Source organism: Parasteatoda tepidariorum, chromosome 10 (genome assembly GCF_982258835.1).
Source record: "Parasteatoda tepidariorum strain Cologne lab strain chromosome 10, Ptep-v5.0, whole genome shotgun sequence".
Lineage (NCBI taxonomy): Eukaryota > Metazoa > Arthropoda > Arachnida > Araneae > Theridiidae > Parasteatoda > Parasteatoda tepidariorum.
In genome coordinates, this window is record NC_141764.1 from 72892646 (window position 1) to 72910306 (window position 17661).

Below are 17661 nucleotides of genomic sequence, written 5' to 3' on the forward strand. Positions count from 1 at the left end.
CATTAATTACGGTTGTTACATTTAAAATACTCAACTTTTTCTGTAAGGCATTATTCTAAATTTTTTGAAAAACATGTGAATGTGTTCAAAGCATGTTTGTAAAAAAAATTTCAATTATATGAAATTTTTTTAAAAGCTTAAAACCAAGATTCAGTTTGTTGCATTGTTGTTGAAAATAGAATTTATTTACAAAGAATTCATTAAAAGCATCAATAAAATAATTATTTTAAAATTTTATAAACATATTCAAGAAAATTTAACTTAGAATGAAAATAATTTAATTTTAAGAAAATTGAAAAGCTTACGGTGTAACATTAAAATTCTCAATCCTGTTATTTTACCTTCTTACAATTTATAAAAATGTTGCGAACATATAAAAAAAAAGCACACTAAACCAGAAGTTAGTGAAGAAAACATTGAAAAAGCAATGGAAACTGTCAGAAATGGTGCATGTTTAAGAGCAGCAGCAGGCTTATTTGGAATAGACTTTTCAGCTTTATTTTATAAATTAAAAAAAAGAAAGTCAAATAATTGTTTGGTTGGTGAAACCAAACAATGTACAGCTAACACAAAATGCTACAGTTCTAAATACATAAGCCAACAAGTTTTTGATGTCCAGCAAGAAATCCTGCTTTGTGAATACATAATTACATGTTCAATTCTCAATTATAGTCTAACTTACAGACAAGTTAGAAAACTTTCCTATGATAACGCAAAGTGTTTCAATTCCAAAATTCAAAGTAGCTGGGACAAAAATAAAACCTCTGGAATTGACTGGGTTAAAGGTTTTACGAAGTGTCACCCACAGCTTACTTTTAAGAAAACCGGAAAACACCAGCTTTGCAAGAGCTATAGCTCTTAATAAAGAAAATGTTCAAGAATTTTTCAACAATTATGAGAGAACTCTTAATTCTGGTCATTTTACAGTGGATCAAATATATAACTTGGATGAAACTGGAGTTTTAACAGTTGTTCCAGCTCCAAATGTTGTTGCCAAGCTAGGAGCTCACCTGGTTCGGGAGGTAGTTTCTGGAGAGCGAGGGAGCATGATAATCAATGCTTTATTTTCCAGAAAGAGAGGATATTAGTGGTATAGAAAGAAATGACATTAAAATGAAACTGCCTCAACCAAGTTTAAGCTGCGTAACAGTTAAGCTGTATTTTTCATGACATTCTCCGTAAACTTTGATTTTATTAAAGACAAAATAATGCAGAAAAAACCTAAATCAATCCAATATGTTCATTCATTATTATTAATTTATGAATAAAGTTAATTTTCCAAAATGCATGATCTTGTTACGTTCTCTTCAATTGTTGAAATGTGCCCCGCCACCCGTTGAAATCTGCCCCCCAGTAGGGGTAGATTTCAACAAAATACATGGTTCACTAAATATGTAAAATTAGGTATTTTGTCTTTGGCTTAGACCTTTGGAAAAAATTTAGAGGTTACCTCAAATATCAATTTAATAAATAAAAATTAGAATTTAGATTTTGAAAGCAATAAAACTTTGAAAATAATTCTTAAGCAAAAACTGTTGAAAGGTGCCCCCCTCTCCCCTACTACAACTACTTTATAACTTAAAAATAAAATTTCAAACAGAATTAAAAGACTTTGCACGTAAATAATTACATAAAGAGACTAGATCTAAAAATAAATATTTTATTATAGAAATATTAACCTAAAGAAATCAACAAAAAACAAGCACAATAAGCAACATTTAAACATTCATAAATATAATATTTAAATTTTAATGAAGTTTGATATGCTGAAATTTTTTATAAATTTTAACAATTTGCATGCTCAATGTATTAGGAAATGCTTTTACAACAAAATGTTCCCCTAAAATATTTAACTTTCAAAAGCTCATATAACATTTTACATAGCAGCTGTAACTCTAGTTACCCTTTTCAGAAAAATAGTGCTTAAAAAATTCATAAACACACCAACAGATGGCAGTTGAAGGTACATGGTGCATAACACGAGCTTTCATTCCCCTAGTAAAGCCTTTCAAACCTTGCATTTTGTATACAGTCACCAGAGCAGGGAACAGACCTCGAATCTTATTTCGTTCAGCTTCACCCAGGACCGCTCCTTCTTGAGTGTTCAATAAAGTTCTGCAGACATCGAGTGGCGTGGTAGCAGCAGCTGCAAAACCACCAGCAATGGCTCCAGACAAAATATGACTCTTTGCATCAAAAGCTCTAGATGGATTCAGAAAGTTTTGGATTGTTTCATATATCACAAAGTGCAGAGCACCATAAGGAGCATCAATAGCCATCTGAGTGGGGAGACTGCGGTATAAAGCAATCACACCTTCAGACTTCAATATAGATTTCAAACAATGGAAACTAGATTTATATGGACTACCATAAATTTGCATGCGCTGCTTGACGACATCAGCCGGATTCATAACTATATTATGATTTGTTATAGCAAGAGCTCCAGCAGCACTTTGGGCTATAGGATTTTTAGTTCCGAATTCAGTACCACTTAGCATTCTTTTCATTACTTCATACGTGGAATAATATAATGCATGGGCAGGAATGGATGCTACTAATGGCAACGGCATGCCTCTGAATAATCTAAGCATTCCTTCTTCTGAGTTGATCTTTAATAAGCCACCAAAAACACTTTTATAATTTGCCTTTGAATAGGGTCTTAGCGTCTGCATGCGTGTTTTTATTAAATCTATGGGATACATAACAGAATATTCAACTAAACCAGTTATGGCACCAGCCATTGCTTGATGGCTAATTTTTGAGAAGTCTTGAATGCCTTCATGCTCCATATTTTAATTTATTAAAAGTAAATGATTAAGATATATCACCTGGTAAAATTATCATAAAACCTTCACTTCAGAATAGTGTAAGAATAGCATTGAAAGTCTGATAGGTTCCAAATGGTAACGATTATAGATTGCAGGAATCATTTTGGACTTGAACAAGCTAAAAAGATAAATTTTATAAATTATCACAAAAAATAAAATTTCCAATAAGTCTAAAAATGATAATTTTATATGTCAACACTTGTGTTCATAATTGTAACTGCAATTTATCCCAGATTTAAGAAAAATTTATAATAAAAAAGGAAACTTTAAATTTTTGATTCAAATTAATTAAACACAAGACAATAGTCACGATTAACAGAAAACAAAAAGCTTGAATTAAAAGCTATAATAATTTAAAAAATTTCAAAATCTTTGGGATACAAGTAAAGACCATCAAGAATCTGACACTCGTTGATGAAAAAAAGTTAATCTCTTATGGCTATAAACTTTTTTAAATGGTCGTCCTTTTCATAAAAAAATACAAAAGTGGCAGCACAAGTGCTTCATTATTAAAATTCATTTTCCAGAAACAAAATAATTGAGTCCACCATAAAATGTTAATGATATAAATATTTACATTTTGGTCGGAAATCAATGCGTCTTCTCATGGTGTCTTTTTAAAGCTAAAGTGGAAGGTAACAAAAGAAATATCCTTTTGGCAAACAAATTTTTTTTTACTGCCAGTCTTTCCTGCTGCGAGATCTGTATTAGGATCATGGTCGCTCCAGTGTTGCTATTTGCAGTCAAGTACGCACAGACCCCCATTGAGTGTGATCCAGACTGAGTAGCAACAGCGTGAAGAGGACAATCTCACAGTCACAAATCAACTATTCACTGTGTTCCATCCATTAAAGTGGGCGCATTCATATCAATGGGCCTTTCTGTTAAGGTAAGCTGGTGTGTTCAAATCACGTTCGGGTCACCAGAGTGGGAGCATGCTGTCTACAATGTCAATCTTCATCTATCAAAAGATATCTCCAGATAGAATGGATTTAACATGTCTTACATACTAGTGAATTGGAATTTAATAATTGTAGGGGTAATTGCGCTACAAATCTTCGATTGTAATGTAATAATCTATTTACAACGCATAGGAAAAAATTGAAATAGCTCAAACATTTTTGATCTTCTAGTGATAGGATTTATAATACATAGTCGGATGCAATCTTAATGGGTTGGTTGTTTTGCACAAAGGCAGATGAACTCAGCTTTCCTCTCAACAACTCATTTGCACTAAAAACTGCTCTTTCAAATTCTAAAAAAAATATGCAGTGCACATACCTTAAGTTGCAACCTCTTTGCCAAGCCTTTAATAGGCAAACTAATTTAAGTAGACAATATTTTGCTATCAAATCAAACAAGAAAAACATTCAGTTTTCCTCACATATTTAGATTTCTTACCCTCAAAATATCGAGGTAGCAGAAATCTGCAATGTATGGTCCGAATTATTTAGTCAGGAGAGTGGGTAAAAGTTTGGATTTCTTAAAAAATAATGGAACTTTTTGTGTATTTCTCCGGAACTGTTTAAAAAAAATTTTCTACACTTTTAACAAAATTTGTTTATCTTAATATAATTCAAAGTGAAAAAGTATTTTTATTATATAACATAAAATTTATGAATTATAAGGTATACAAAGTTAAATATAATTTTAAAAACCCAAAATGAGCCAAATAGCTACTGAAAAATTTCAAAGTACGATTTTAAAAGAAACTATATGGTGCAGTTTAAATTTTTAAATAACTGTTTAAAATGGGGTAAAAATTTATAAACCGTTACAATTCAAAAACATTTTGACTATTTTAATTCAATAACAAAACATTCTATTTTTTGCACCAATTTATCTTTAGATATTGGATTAATAAGCTTTAGAGTTGTGGGCAAAAAGTTTCTGATTTGCAAGATTTGGTACAATATGCCAAAAGGGAAATGAAGAAGAGTCCAAAATTTGAGCTCATGTACATAAAATTGGAACTGCAGCGTTTGGCTCCAATATATTTTGCAGGACAAAAATCCAAAATTGCAGAAAGAAAGTATGTTCTTGCACCTGTTTTTTGTAACCTAAAATATGCTCTGCATTAAAGCAATCTTACAATGGTATTAATATTGCATTTCAATAGGTAAAGCTTCTTACAAAAATTTTTTAATATTATAGTGAAACCTGTCAGGTTGACAATCCTTATTAACTGGCCATTTGTCTTAGTTGAACTCAAGATATCATTACCAAAATGAACCTATTTTATAAAAGCGAACAAAACCTTAAATCAGATTTGTCCATCTTGCATATTGACTGTTCAAATTTCTAAAATTCATCTAAGCTATTATGATAATATTAAAACGACTAAAATGTTTTTAAAAATTTTTCATTAAAAACAAAAATATGAATTTTATTTATGAGGTGTACTGTGTACTTTTCCGTAAGTTTAGTTGCAAATTAGTAACTTTCATCAGGAACTTCAATAGACTAAAAACATTCATTTTAAAATATATTTATTGATAAAAAGCTAATAAGTACTATAACAAGCAAATGTTTTAATGAGCACATAAAAATGAAAACATACATTGTTCATTTCTACATAAGTTAATAAAAATTTCCTAATGAACATCAAAATGAAGTGGAAATGCACAAGTTGTAAAAAAAATTGAAACCTCAAAATATAACTAGGTGTTACCCATTCTTGGTTAACAATAAAAAAATATTTTTAATAAAAAAAAATAAAGTATTAAATGTTAAGGCAAGGATTTAATTGTCCTGGCACCATCACAAATTTTAGCAGCTTTTATTACAATTGATACAACCACTAGAATATAAATATGATCAATAGGTTTATTACAAATAAAAAAAAATTATGATCAATCAGTAGCATAATGAATGAGCATGATTGTAAAGTGACAAGATTCAAGAGATCTTTGTCACAGGATATTTCAAAATGATTATTGAAATTTTAAGTCAAAAATAAATTACAGTGTACAGGGCATTTTTAAAAGCAATTTGAATGTATCTGTCTATACTAAGATCAATTTAGATATATATTGCACAGTAGATGGTATTTAAGGGGTAGTGAACAGGACGATTGTACTAAACCAGTGTTTTCACTACAGCGCGAGAATCTCGCATAATTTTTTTCTTTTCTAGCAATAAAAAATGACAGATGCGAGAAGTTCGCGCACTCTATTAATACATTTCAAAATGTGCGAATTTTGGAAAAAATTTCATCTTTTGCCATTTTGAATAAATTCCGTTTCACTTTTCTTCCTTGATCTTTCATTATTTTAAACATCGGTCTTTGTTATCTAGCTTCCCTCTTTACCAGTATTGTTCAGAACCGGTGCGAACAGCAGAACCCCTCCCCCCTTTTAGAACACATTTCTCTGCAAGCACGTGTTCACCGTAGGTAAGGTTTCCTCATGTAAGACGTTTACATTTTTTGTGCATGAATCTAAGATGGACAAATACCTTGTTAAGGCGACATCTTCTACTCGGTAGTGGACAAATGAAAATTAAACAAATGTCGGTAGAAACGGTCAAAACGAAACAAATACGGATATTTTTCAGCCAAATAAATATAATAGCTGATGAAAAAGTAGATATAGAACATTTTTCATATGACGATGCAGCAAAAATATTTAATTAGAAGATGTTAAAAATGTATTATAATTGAAGAAATAATTTTTTTCCAAGTCTATTCGTGTTTTTTTAATTTTTAGAAATCTCACTTAACTTTTTGAAATCTCAATCTGCTTTTGAGAAAGGGTGAGAAATTCTCTCCCATTTTTTTTTTCTGTAATGAAAACACTGTAAACATCGAAAATTTAGGGCTTCCAAAAATCAATTTAATTGAGTTCAATTAAGAAGTTAATAAAATTTCTAAATTAGAACAATGTGATATCTTGTCTTACATACTTTTTATATTAATACAATACAATCATTAGGACAACACAATAAGTTTTCAATGTTAAGTAATTAGAGGTATATAATAATTTACAATTGCAATTTACATAAATTTCTCCGCATTTCTGTCTCAAAATTTCAGCATGCTTCACAGAAAGAAATTTAAATATAATTGGTTCACCCAGACAGGGCTACTAAAATCCAACCACTGACATAGCCCACTGACATCAGGCTTAAAAATTTTTTAAAATTAAGCAGTAATACTTGCCAGAAATTAAAATGCATTTTTTGACAAACTAAAAAAGAAATTAATAAAAATGGCGTATGTTTATTCTAACCTTAAATTTATGAAAAGTCTGTCAATTATGTTTAAACAAAAGGCAGCCAGAGCATAACTTTAAGGTAAAAAGAAGATTTTTAAAATTAATAATTATTTTACAAAACACAAATTAAAATTATTAATATCAAGATCAAATTTCTAAGTGTTAATAATTTTAATAAAACATAAAAACCATAATTTTTAGAGTTCTTCATCTTTAACTATTAAAAAATTGCCTATACAAATCACTGAGTACCAGCTTACGTGGGAAGTAAAGGCGGCCTAGGCACATTGTTGACCAGATTGCCATAATCATGTTGTTTACTGTGAAATTTGTGGAGACTAAGCCCACAAAGCGCTGTTGCAGGAATGTTTTAACCTAATAATTTTTCAAGCCAATTTATTCGTCGAAATCCTTTTGAACACGGACATAAATTAAGTTCTCCAGTAAAGTCCATCCCTTAAATGCAGTGAAGTAGTGACTACATTTCAAAAGCAACTTGTAATCATAACTTTCAGACTTAAGGACAATGTAGTTCTTATTGGGCATTACTTATGACACTTCATTAGAGCAGAAATAACAAAGAGAAATATACTTAATAAAGAACAAAATAATTTTTTAAAAATTATATCATTTTTTATAAAATGGCTCAATAAAAATAAACCTATATTTTTTTAATTGGTAACCGTTATATGACAATGGAAGAATTAACAAATATTTTATCTATAGCACAAAATAGACACTTAAAAGCATGGTAAAGAGAAAGATATATAAAAACTATTTTTCCCACATTGAAATTTCTTATATTCTACAATATTACCTAGAATTCAGTTATGTGATTTTTTAAAAAAAAATCTGATTTTAGATGATTTTTCCTACCGTTTTGCTTTTTTATGAAAAAATCCATTAGTCAAAAACTACTGAAAAATCAGTAAGAATTATATAAAAAGTAATTTCAAAAGTGTTATTTATTACACACCAGATATAGTTGATGTAATTTTGGTAATTAAAACTTATTACTACAACAATATAGGTGTTAACAAAATTTTTTAAAATATAACTATGAAAATCAATAAATAAAAATGGTATTATATTTCATATAAAAATAATTTGATTAAAACCAATTTTTTAAAAAAATATCAGTAAATTTAAAACAAGTGACTTTCGTTGACTAAACCTTTTTCTCTAAACACAATTTTTTCTAACATTTTAAAACATAAAATACAATATTAAAGCAGAGAATAATTCATAAATTTAAAAAAATAATTAAAAAAAAAAAAAAAAGGAATAGTAAGCAGGGGTCTGTTTAGAAGAATTTTTTTCACAAAATATCTTTTCATAAAAACAGACACTTTACAAAATAATTTAATTTAAAAACGGACCCTTCACAAAATAATTTATCTTTTAATCAGATTCTTCACAAATTTGTTTATCTTCATTATTGTTTTGTTAATCAATAAACACCTCCTGGTAAGGGGGGGAGAAAGACAGATGTAAACGAACTAAATTTTGTCTTCGGCAGACGTTACCTCCTTTATTCGTCCGAAATTAATATTTTGCGTTCAGCAGTATAGGCTAAATACTAAATATTTGTATGTTGCATCGCTAATTTAGTAGCTGCAATTGCTATTTATTTTTTAAAATTAAATATTTTTTATTTATAATTTTACAGTGTTGAGCATAATCTTGTACGTCTTTACAATTTAAAAACTTCTTGAAAATTTTTTTTTGCAATAACGGACCCTATTTGCACAAAACCAAACCCTGGTTGAAAGAATGTGACTTAACGTTTATTTCATATTCACAAATTACGAGTAATTTTTTCACAATTTTACAAAAACGGACCTTTCACAAAATGTCTGGACAGACCCCTGGTAAGATAATTCATCGAAATTAAAGAGCTTTTAGACTGTGCATTTTATGAATAACAAAAATATTCAAGTTTACTCAGTGAAGAATATAGTTTTCTATTTCAATAAATTTTCTTACACAAGATATAATAAAAAAGTATTAAAATTATTTACAAATTCAAATTTCTAGAAACATAATAATGAAAGTTTCAACAGCATAATGATATACCAGGGTTGGCAGGTTTTTGACATGTGACAGTTTTTGACAGTTTAAACCATGGTTTAAACCGTCACGTCAAAAACCTCACTGTCAAAAATGTCAAAAACCTATATTCATATGTAAAATTTAATTAATACATAAAATTTATATTTTTTTTAAAGGATAGTGTTTCTAATTATGTTCTAGAAAAAAATAAATTTTAAATTTTGAAGAAACACTTATATTTTGAATAGCAACCAAAATCTTGTACTTTTGAAAACTCACATCTTTTGTAATATTATGTATATTCATTTTCATGTGTCATTGCAAATCTGCAGTGATATTATTAAGAAATTTATTTATAACCAAATTTAGTGTATAGTATATATTATACTAAAAATTAAACATTTTTAAAGATAAACATTAGCAGTTTTGTACATTAGACATCTTCTTTTAAAGAAAAATCTTTTTAATATTCTTTTAAATCTTCTTAATAATCTTTTTAACATAAAACAATACAAATTTAAGTGCTTTCTGTTAAATACACAGAGTAGTTAGTGTCGATTTACAGTATATTCAGCCTATTCATTTACTATGCTGAAAATTTAGTTTATCCAAATGCTTGTGAATTTCATTTTGCTGAATACGATATAGTTTTGTTGAATATCTAAATATTCAGCTGTTGAATAATTACTTCTTGCTTTCAAGATATGCATTATTTGTATTCTTAATACAAGTGGAGAAAAAAAAATTAAGAGATAAAAATTGTTTTAAAATGATAAGTGTAATAATTATAAATAAATATAATAAACAATATGAATTATATTTATCATTATTCATAAATATAACTACTTTTAAATTCAAATTAACATACTGGATAATAAAGATATTTGGTATAACATTAAAAAAAAGTTTTATACACTTGTATCAAGTTTGCATTTATACAACATAACATGTAAGTTCCTTATAAATATTAGTTATATGTTCCTTATATGTCAAAAATGCATAGTAATAAACTTTTAATTTTCTTAAGTATCAAAAAGAAGAAGAAAAAAATTTTAAATATAAATATTTAAACAATTTTTGTGCAAAATTTTTCTGCACATGCATTTGAATATAAATTTCTGAGATTTTAAATCTGTGATTTTTACCTTAATTTTAATTAAAAAATATTTTAAAACCTGCTGATTACCTACAGTATAATTAAATTTCAATATAATGCATGGCAACTGTTGGTAGTTTTGAAGTTTATATATTTTCTTGGCAAATTTCAGTTTTTGACATTTTTGACAGGTTTTTGACGGTTTAAACCAGTATTATACCCTTGTCATGTCAAAAACCACTTTTTGACGTCAAAAACCCAACCCTGTGATATACAGAATAATTAATATACAGAAAGTTTATTGTTCTTCAATATTTTAAGTTTTATTTATAAATCTACTGAAAAACATTTTGTAAAACAGCTAACAGTAAAATGAAAACAATTTACTACATTGAAATGTCCATATCAGGAATTGAGATTATAGTATCACTATGATCTAGTAGCAGAATGTTTTTGTCTAACATTTTGAACTAGGTGACAAATATCAACTAAAAAGGTTGAAAAATTTTATGCTATAATTATGAAAGAAAATAAAATAAAATCCAATTTTAAAAACTGAGCTTTAATTGTATGTTAGTTAGCAGTTACTGTATCAACAAGACTCAGATAAAAATGAAAAACTTTCTGCAAGCAATTGATTCTTGTTAATAGTTACTTTTTCATTGCCATCTAATTTTGATGAAATTAGTTTGAAAATCACTGAATTTTACATAAGGGTTTTAAGTTTTACAAAAACACATTGATTAGTATGCATAGCAGCATTTATTTCTTTAAATTTAGCAATTTTTTTTAATCAAATAAATATTTCTTAAAAGAACCACTTTTCAAAACATAGATATCTTTTTTTTTTTAAGAGCTATTCATCTTACTAGAAGTAATAGTACAAAAAAATATTGACCGTGGAACTGTTATCTTCCTTTATGAGTAATACTAAAAAGTTTTCCACGATGATGACAAATTTCGTGAAATCAGTGTTCGCGATTTTGTGTATGCATATCTAAATATATTATATTTGAGACATTACTAATAATACCCATAACTATAGCAATAAGATTAATATGAATATTTAACAAAAAAGTATAAATTTTGTAGTTTAACTAAGCAATTAAACAAAATTCTTACCCTTATGTAACAAAAGCAAATTTTTAAAATTTAAATAATGTTAAAAACACTAGTTCTTTGAATATCAAATGTTATTGAGTTTGAAAATACTGATGTCCACCAATTTATTTGACAGTTTATTAAACTGTCAAATAAATTGGTGGACATCAGAATAGAATATTAAAAATTTCAGAAATATAAAAGAAAAAAAATCTTTTTTTCAAAATAGATATATTTACTTTTAAAATTCAAATTTCAGGAACGGAGATTAATGTTAACAACAGAAGTTCTTTGAATAACACAAATGTTATTGAAACAAACTATTGATATTTACCTACCTAATGATTTAATAATTTTTTGGGCAAAACATACTAAAAAAATATATACAATATCAAATATAAGTAACGCAATGAATATATGCTTTAAAAAAAAAATTCAATCAACATTCAAAGTTTAGGAAGAGTTGTGGAGACAGTTTTTGACAAAGTTACAAATCCAACTCTTCGCTTTGGTTTAGGAGTAGTTTCTTTCTCATCAGGTTTAATTTCAACCTCTTTAGATGTACCAGGCTGTAAAACATCCATGGGTGTTATTGTTTCACTCTGCTTTGGTTTAGGAGTAGTTTCTTTCTCATCAGGTTTAATTTTAACCTCCTCAGATGTACCGGGTTCTGAAACATCCATGGGTGTTATCGTTTCACTCTGTGACAACTCTAGTTTCCAATCATTGTCGGCTGTAATCAAAACACTTTCTGCCGAATCATGAATCGAATCAACAGGAGCCACTTCACCAAGATCCATTTCCGAAATTTCATTCGCAACACTGTCGTTGTTTATTTTATTTGCAAAATTAAGTTGAAGTTTACATTTTGGTTCCTTTTGAAAAACCTTGGTATCAAATACAATTTCAATAGAATCACTATCATTGCTAGCTACCTCTACATTGCCAGGGATATTTGAATCTTTAACAATTTGTTTGCTTAACGGCGTACTTTTTAAACTTGGCTCTTTGAATTCAATATCTTTGTCCTTTAGAGAACTTTCAGCTTTGGATTGAACATCACTTGAAGACATCTTATTGGTACTTGGTATATCTTTTAAAGGTTGAGTTACTTGTTCTAATGGTAAAGGATTAGTTTTCGGAGATTTGAAAAAGCTTTCAATGGTTAGTTTTGGTCTTTTAGGTTTAACCGGTATTGGGCTTATAACACTTTTTGGAGAAACTGCAGATTTTGTATCAGGTGGCATAGGAGATCCAGGTACAATTTCATTTGCATTAGAAATAGGTTTCACCGTAGTATCAATGGACTTAACAATAACATCATTGGGTTTAGCAGTGACATCATTCGGTTTCAAACATGCATCAGGCTTAGTAGAAGCATCATCTGATTTGGTAATCGACTGTTTGATTTCTTTTACGTGCTCTTCTGTTTTAGGAGTTTCTGGTGGAGGCGGTTCATATATCTCCCCTAGCTCTTCTTCACAAAATGTAATAAATGAACAATAACCCTCAGATGATGATGCGATAAGAATACGCCCATCTATGGACCATGACAAATCAGTTATATGTGTATAATGAATATTTGATATGCACGCCACTGGCACCAATTGTTCAGTATCATAAATCAAGACTGAATCACTTGTAGCAACAGCAAATACCATTCGATACGGCAAATCTATCAGGCATTTAGATTTTCGGTTTTCTTTATCTTCAGAGCTCCGCAATTTATACAAATGAGGATTGCATCTAACAGCGACGGTGTACTTATCACCTGACGGCAAATGAGCCACTGGCTCAGCTAACGAGTGTCTGGAAAAAATATAAGTTGTGTTCACAGTTTTCCCATCTTTAGGAAGGATTCCAGATGGAACAATCAACAGTTCTCCATCTGGAGTAAAACTAAGCCGTCTGAAGTAAGATTTCAGGGTATCATCATGAAATAAATGAACACGAGCAATACCTTTGTCAGCACCTACGGGCCTTGGAGCATATCGAATTTTATTAACAGTCCTTTTCGATTTGATGCTCATTACCCTCAATGAGCGATCTGCACTCAATGAGGCCATATATTTATTTAAAGGATCCCATGAAACACCTTGAACATAGCCTTTAGCATCAGAGAAGACATGCAGAACTTGAAAGCTTTGCATGTCCCACATAACAGCTCTGTTTTCTGTAGATGCAGATATCAAATAATTACCATCAGCCGACCAACTGATATCATATATATCTTTTGATCGGCTGCTTAAAACTTTGAGAGGGATCCATTTTTCTTCGTCTTCATTTTCATGCTCTTTCAATTTCCATAAAATCAATGTACCATCATCATCTCCAGAAGCAAGCAGATTGCCAGTAGGTGCGAAACGGACAATGTTTACTGGTGTTAAATGGCGATCATACTCTGAATGAAACTTAATGTTTATACCTGTTTCATCTGAAAAAGTGACATACCATATCAAAACCAATTTATCAGATCCCCCACTAGCCAAACGAAAATGATTCCCTTTTAATGGTTGAAAATCTACACTTAAGACAGGTTCACGTTCATGCCATGCAATTTGAGGAATTTTACACTTCATTTTTTAAATATATGGAGGAAGGAAAGGAGAAAAATTGGTTTTTAATGGGTTTAAAGGTTGTTGAATGAAGTTAAAAACATAAATAACCACTCACCTCAAAACAACTGCATTCCCGCCACATTTTCGCTTCTCTTCTCCTCGTGGACAAATTAGTGTTGCCAATAAAAGTTGTATATCCTATCAATGCAAAGATAATATCAATGGCTGTTGCTTGGCTACCAACCTTTTTTAATTAAATACACCTATTTCATTGGCTGTTATCATCATCGGTTTCATCGTTACTGCTTCGTTGTTTCTGGTTTATAACATATCGTTGTGTCTGGTTCATAACACATGGCATTTCTGTCCCGTAGTGGACTGATCGTTAAGACACGGTTCCCAGCAGATCACCGAAGTCAAGCATTACTGGCTGCGGTCAGTGTGTGGGTGGGTGACCACTTGGATCAGTCTACGCAGGGAACGAGGATGTGCGGTATTGGTCCTCGTTAAACTGTTCTACCATAATGTGCTCGACTTCGCGTGCAGGCCGTCAGGCAACCAAAGCGGGGGTGCCATCCCCTCTGCAGAGGATCAAAATTGTGATGGCATGTCTTCGGATCATCATCAGGGATGTTTCCCAGACCGTCGCCAATAGCCCATTGTGCAGCTCAAGTGCGACGTAAATGAGCTACAACTACATGGCATTTCTATCACTTGTTGGAGAACAAGAAAAATCCAAAAATTGTTTCTTTCATCTTTCGTGAATATCTTGTTAGACCCTGAGGGAGGGGATGCTCAACGACCGCTTCTGTAGCTCAACGACCTGCACGCGAAGTCGAGCACTTTACGGTAGAACAGTTTAACGAGGACCAATACCGCACACCCTCGGTCCCTACGCAGACTGATCCAAGTGGTCACCCACCCGCTCACTGACCGTAGCCAGTGATGCTTGACTTCGGTGATCTGGTGGGAACCGTGTCTTAACGATCAGTCCACTGCGGGACCCCTCCCATTGAGAGGACCCTGGTTATTAAGATATCTTAGTGTTATTAGATGGCAAAATTTAAATATAATGATTAACGTTAATTAATGATATACCAGAATTAGGTATATGATTTTTAACTGTTTGTTTTAATCAATCATTTTAACCAATCATTTTAACATAAATTGTTGCATTCAAATTGAATAAAGTATAAAGATGTCATATGAAGTGAAATGTGGAATTTCAGAGCACTTAAAAGCAACGTATTTAACTCATAATGCTTGTAATAGAATTTCAAGCATGATGTGTTATTTATGCAACATCGACTGTCTTAAGACGGGTGAAATCGTAACTTTCGCAATGCATGATGGGAAATCTCGTAAGTTTCAATTCAACTGAAACACTTACGTCGAAAATGACAAATCGGTCTTAAGACGGGTGGTTCGACTGACTTAAGACGCTCTAATCCAATATGGCGTTTGTGTTGTTTTGTTATGATGATCCGTTGGTGATCATGAAACAAAACTTACTTGTTAATTCTTAAATATTATTGATTTAATCCTTCTCATTTATCAGTCTGCACTTGTTATTAGTAATAATGTCTGCAAAATTTGTTTTAAAAAGATAAATAAATACGAACCTAACACCTTATTTTTACTCTTATTCCTGTAAACAAAAAAGTATGTTTAATTTTATTTTTCCTGAACTGAAGTAAAACGTAAGAGTTCTATTGTTTAATGTGTGCATATTAAACTCTTTTGTATGTAAATTTTATTTGACTATTTTTTATATCTTCATCAAAGTTGTTTGCTGTATGTTTTGAACTAAAGCTATTATCGAATATAATTTTTTCTTAAAAGTACACGTTTCATACGTAAGTAATTTATTTGGTTACAAAGCAAGTAATCTTACGAAATTTAGTTAAAATTGTATCGATACACATTTTGTTATCTTTATTATTGTACAGTTATAAATTATGCTTATTTTTTATTGATATGCTTACGGATAATCTATTTGAGTTCTTAGGTTTATAAAATTTTAAACCCCTTAATGATTCTTGGTTTATAATAATTATTATTCATTTTAATTGTTAATAACTTTTAACTCTTTATCTTTTTAGATTTAACTGTTGCTAACATTTAATACTACAAAATGCACTAAATTTTTATCTTTTAAACTAAGAATAACTTTTTCATTGTTTTTTTAAATTATTTATTTTTGCAGAAAAGTTGGTTTTGTATAAAGATATATTTATTGAAATCCTATCATAAAACATGTTTGACAATTTTAGAAATACAATTACTGATTTTTTAAACTTATATGTTCCTTAAAAATATGGGATTATTTCTGTATCATGATTTGTCATGCCAACTACAATTGCTGAAGTCCCAAATAGCTTTTAAACTTGCAAATTTTTGTAAGAAAAAAAACAAGTAGATGTTTGCCAGTGGGTGGCTACGAGTTATTCTTTTTGTGATGTTTTTGTTTCTCGTGGGCCGCTGCCCAGAAATTGCCGAGACTTGGCAATAAATTACGATCCAAAAATCTCCCAAAAAATATTGGCTGTGTGAACTTATTTTATTACAGACATAACTGCTGTTTATGGATGTAAACTTTACAGAAATTAGGAAGTGAAATGCTTACAAGCTTGGTAATTTATGCTTTTGTGATGATGTAATAAAAAATTGCCATACACTCTAGCAGAAATTTGTTGGCTTGTTTTAAAACATCCAGGAGTGATTGAAGATCAGGATACAATTATTGCCTGTTTCTGAAGTTGAATAGACTGTCTTTTATTGTTAGGTAAGAGTGCTTACAATTGATTTAAACAATTATTTAAATTTTTTAATTAAATCCCAATTAATAAAAACTAATTGCAGATTTGCAATTAGTTTTTATTAGCTAGGATTTATAGGTCTCTTTATTGGGTTATGTTAAATGAATAGTATTTAGTTGATGACTTGTTTTATATGTGTATCAAAAATTTTGAAAATACTGTGATCAAATTTTAAATTGCCTTATCACATATAGTATGCAAAATATATGTATTGTATTCTCTGTTACGAAGAGCATACTAATTTCCATAAATAAGTGCTGTTATGTATGAGTACTTGAAACAAATCTTGGATAATATACCAAAGGCGTTTTTCAACAGATATTTTTTTATACAGATTTCATTATTTATGTTACCAATTGGTAAAATTATAAAATAAAAATAATCTTAATGATTTTTTAATGGTGAATTTTAACTCTAATGCTGAACTCTTAATGTTGAATAATAACATAAAATTTTTAAAAACGAAAAACAACGTTAATATTCTAAACTCAAAATCATGGAAAAATTTAATGAGCACTTTCAAGCGCATTTACTGTTTCATGGTATTTAATTTAAAAGATGAGACTTGAAAATTTTTAACAGAATTATTTCCATATTTTGATAGCTATTCCTATTTGATTTTACTTGAATAAATTTGGGTTAAGAAATTAGCTCTTGTAATTCTGTTGCTAAATGTTTTTTTTTCTTTTAAAAAATGACAAGTGGTGAAAACCCTAATTAATATTTAAAATTACTATTAGTATTAATATTTGTAATGAAAATTTCACTAATTGAGAAAAAATTTAAAGTTATATTATGTAAATAAGATTCAGAAGTAGTCTATCTTTTACTGTTAGGTACATGTTAATAGTAAATTGAAAGTTATAATTTTTTAAATTTTTCAGTTCGTGCAGATTAGCATAAAGTAGTTATCAAATATGGTTTTTAAGTCAGTTTGTTTAGATACATAAAATAACTTGTATATAGATAGCACTTAGGCTATCGAAATACATT

General features: G+C 29.6%; 2 protein-coding genes across 2 annotated transcripts; both read right to left on the reverse strand.

Moving 5' to 3' along the window:
* Window positions 1–1642: 1642 nt before the first annotated feature.
* On the reverse strand, window positions 1643–14201 carry LOC107453292 (mitoferrin-1). The gene is made up of 2 exons (XM_043049859.3): window positions 13965–14201; window positions 1643–2946 (listed from the first exon to the last, which is right to left on the reverse strand). Exon 2 carries the CDS (start codon window positions 2787–2789, stop codon window positions 1896–1898), a length of 894 nt encoding a protein of 297 aa, XP_042905793.1. The 5' UTR covers window positions 2790–2946; window positions 13965–14201; the 3' UTR covers window positions 1643–1895.
* Window positions 11065–13958, reverse strand: Caf1-105 (chromatin assembly factor 1, p105 subunit). Its single transcript, XM_016070060.4, has one exon. The coding sequence runs from the start codon at window positions 13868–13870 to the stop codon at window positions 11738–11740; it is 2133 nt and encodes a 710-aa protein (XP_015925546.2). The 5' UTR covers window positions 13871–13958; the 3' UTR covers window positions 11065–11737.
* Window positions 14202–17661: the final 3460 nt, after the last annotated feature.

What these genes read in the sequence shown, in the direction of transcription:
- Caf1-105 (XM_016070060.4), bottom strand. Translation starts at nt 13,870, where the DNA reads ATGAAGTGTAAAATTCCTCAAATTGCATGGCATGAACGTGAACCTGTC.
- LOC107453292 (XM_043049859.3), bottom strand. Translation starts at nt 2,789, where the DNA reads ATGGAGCATGAAGGCATTCAAGACTTCTCAAAAATTAGCCATCAAGCA.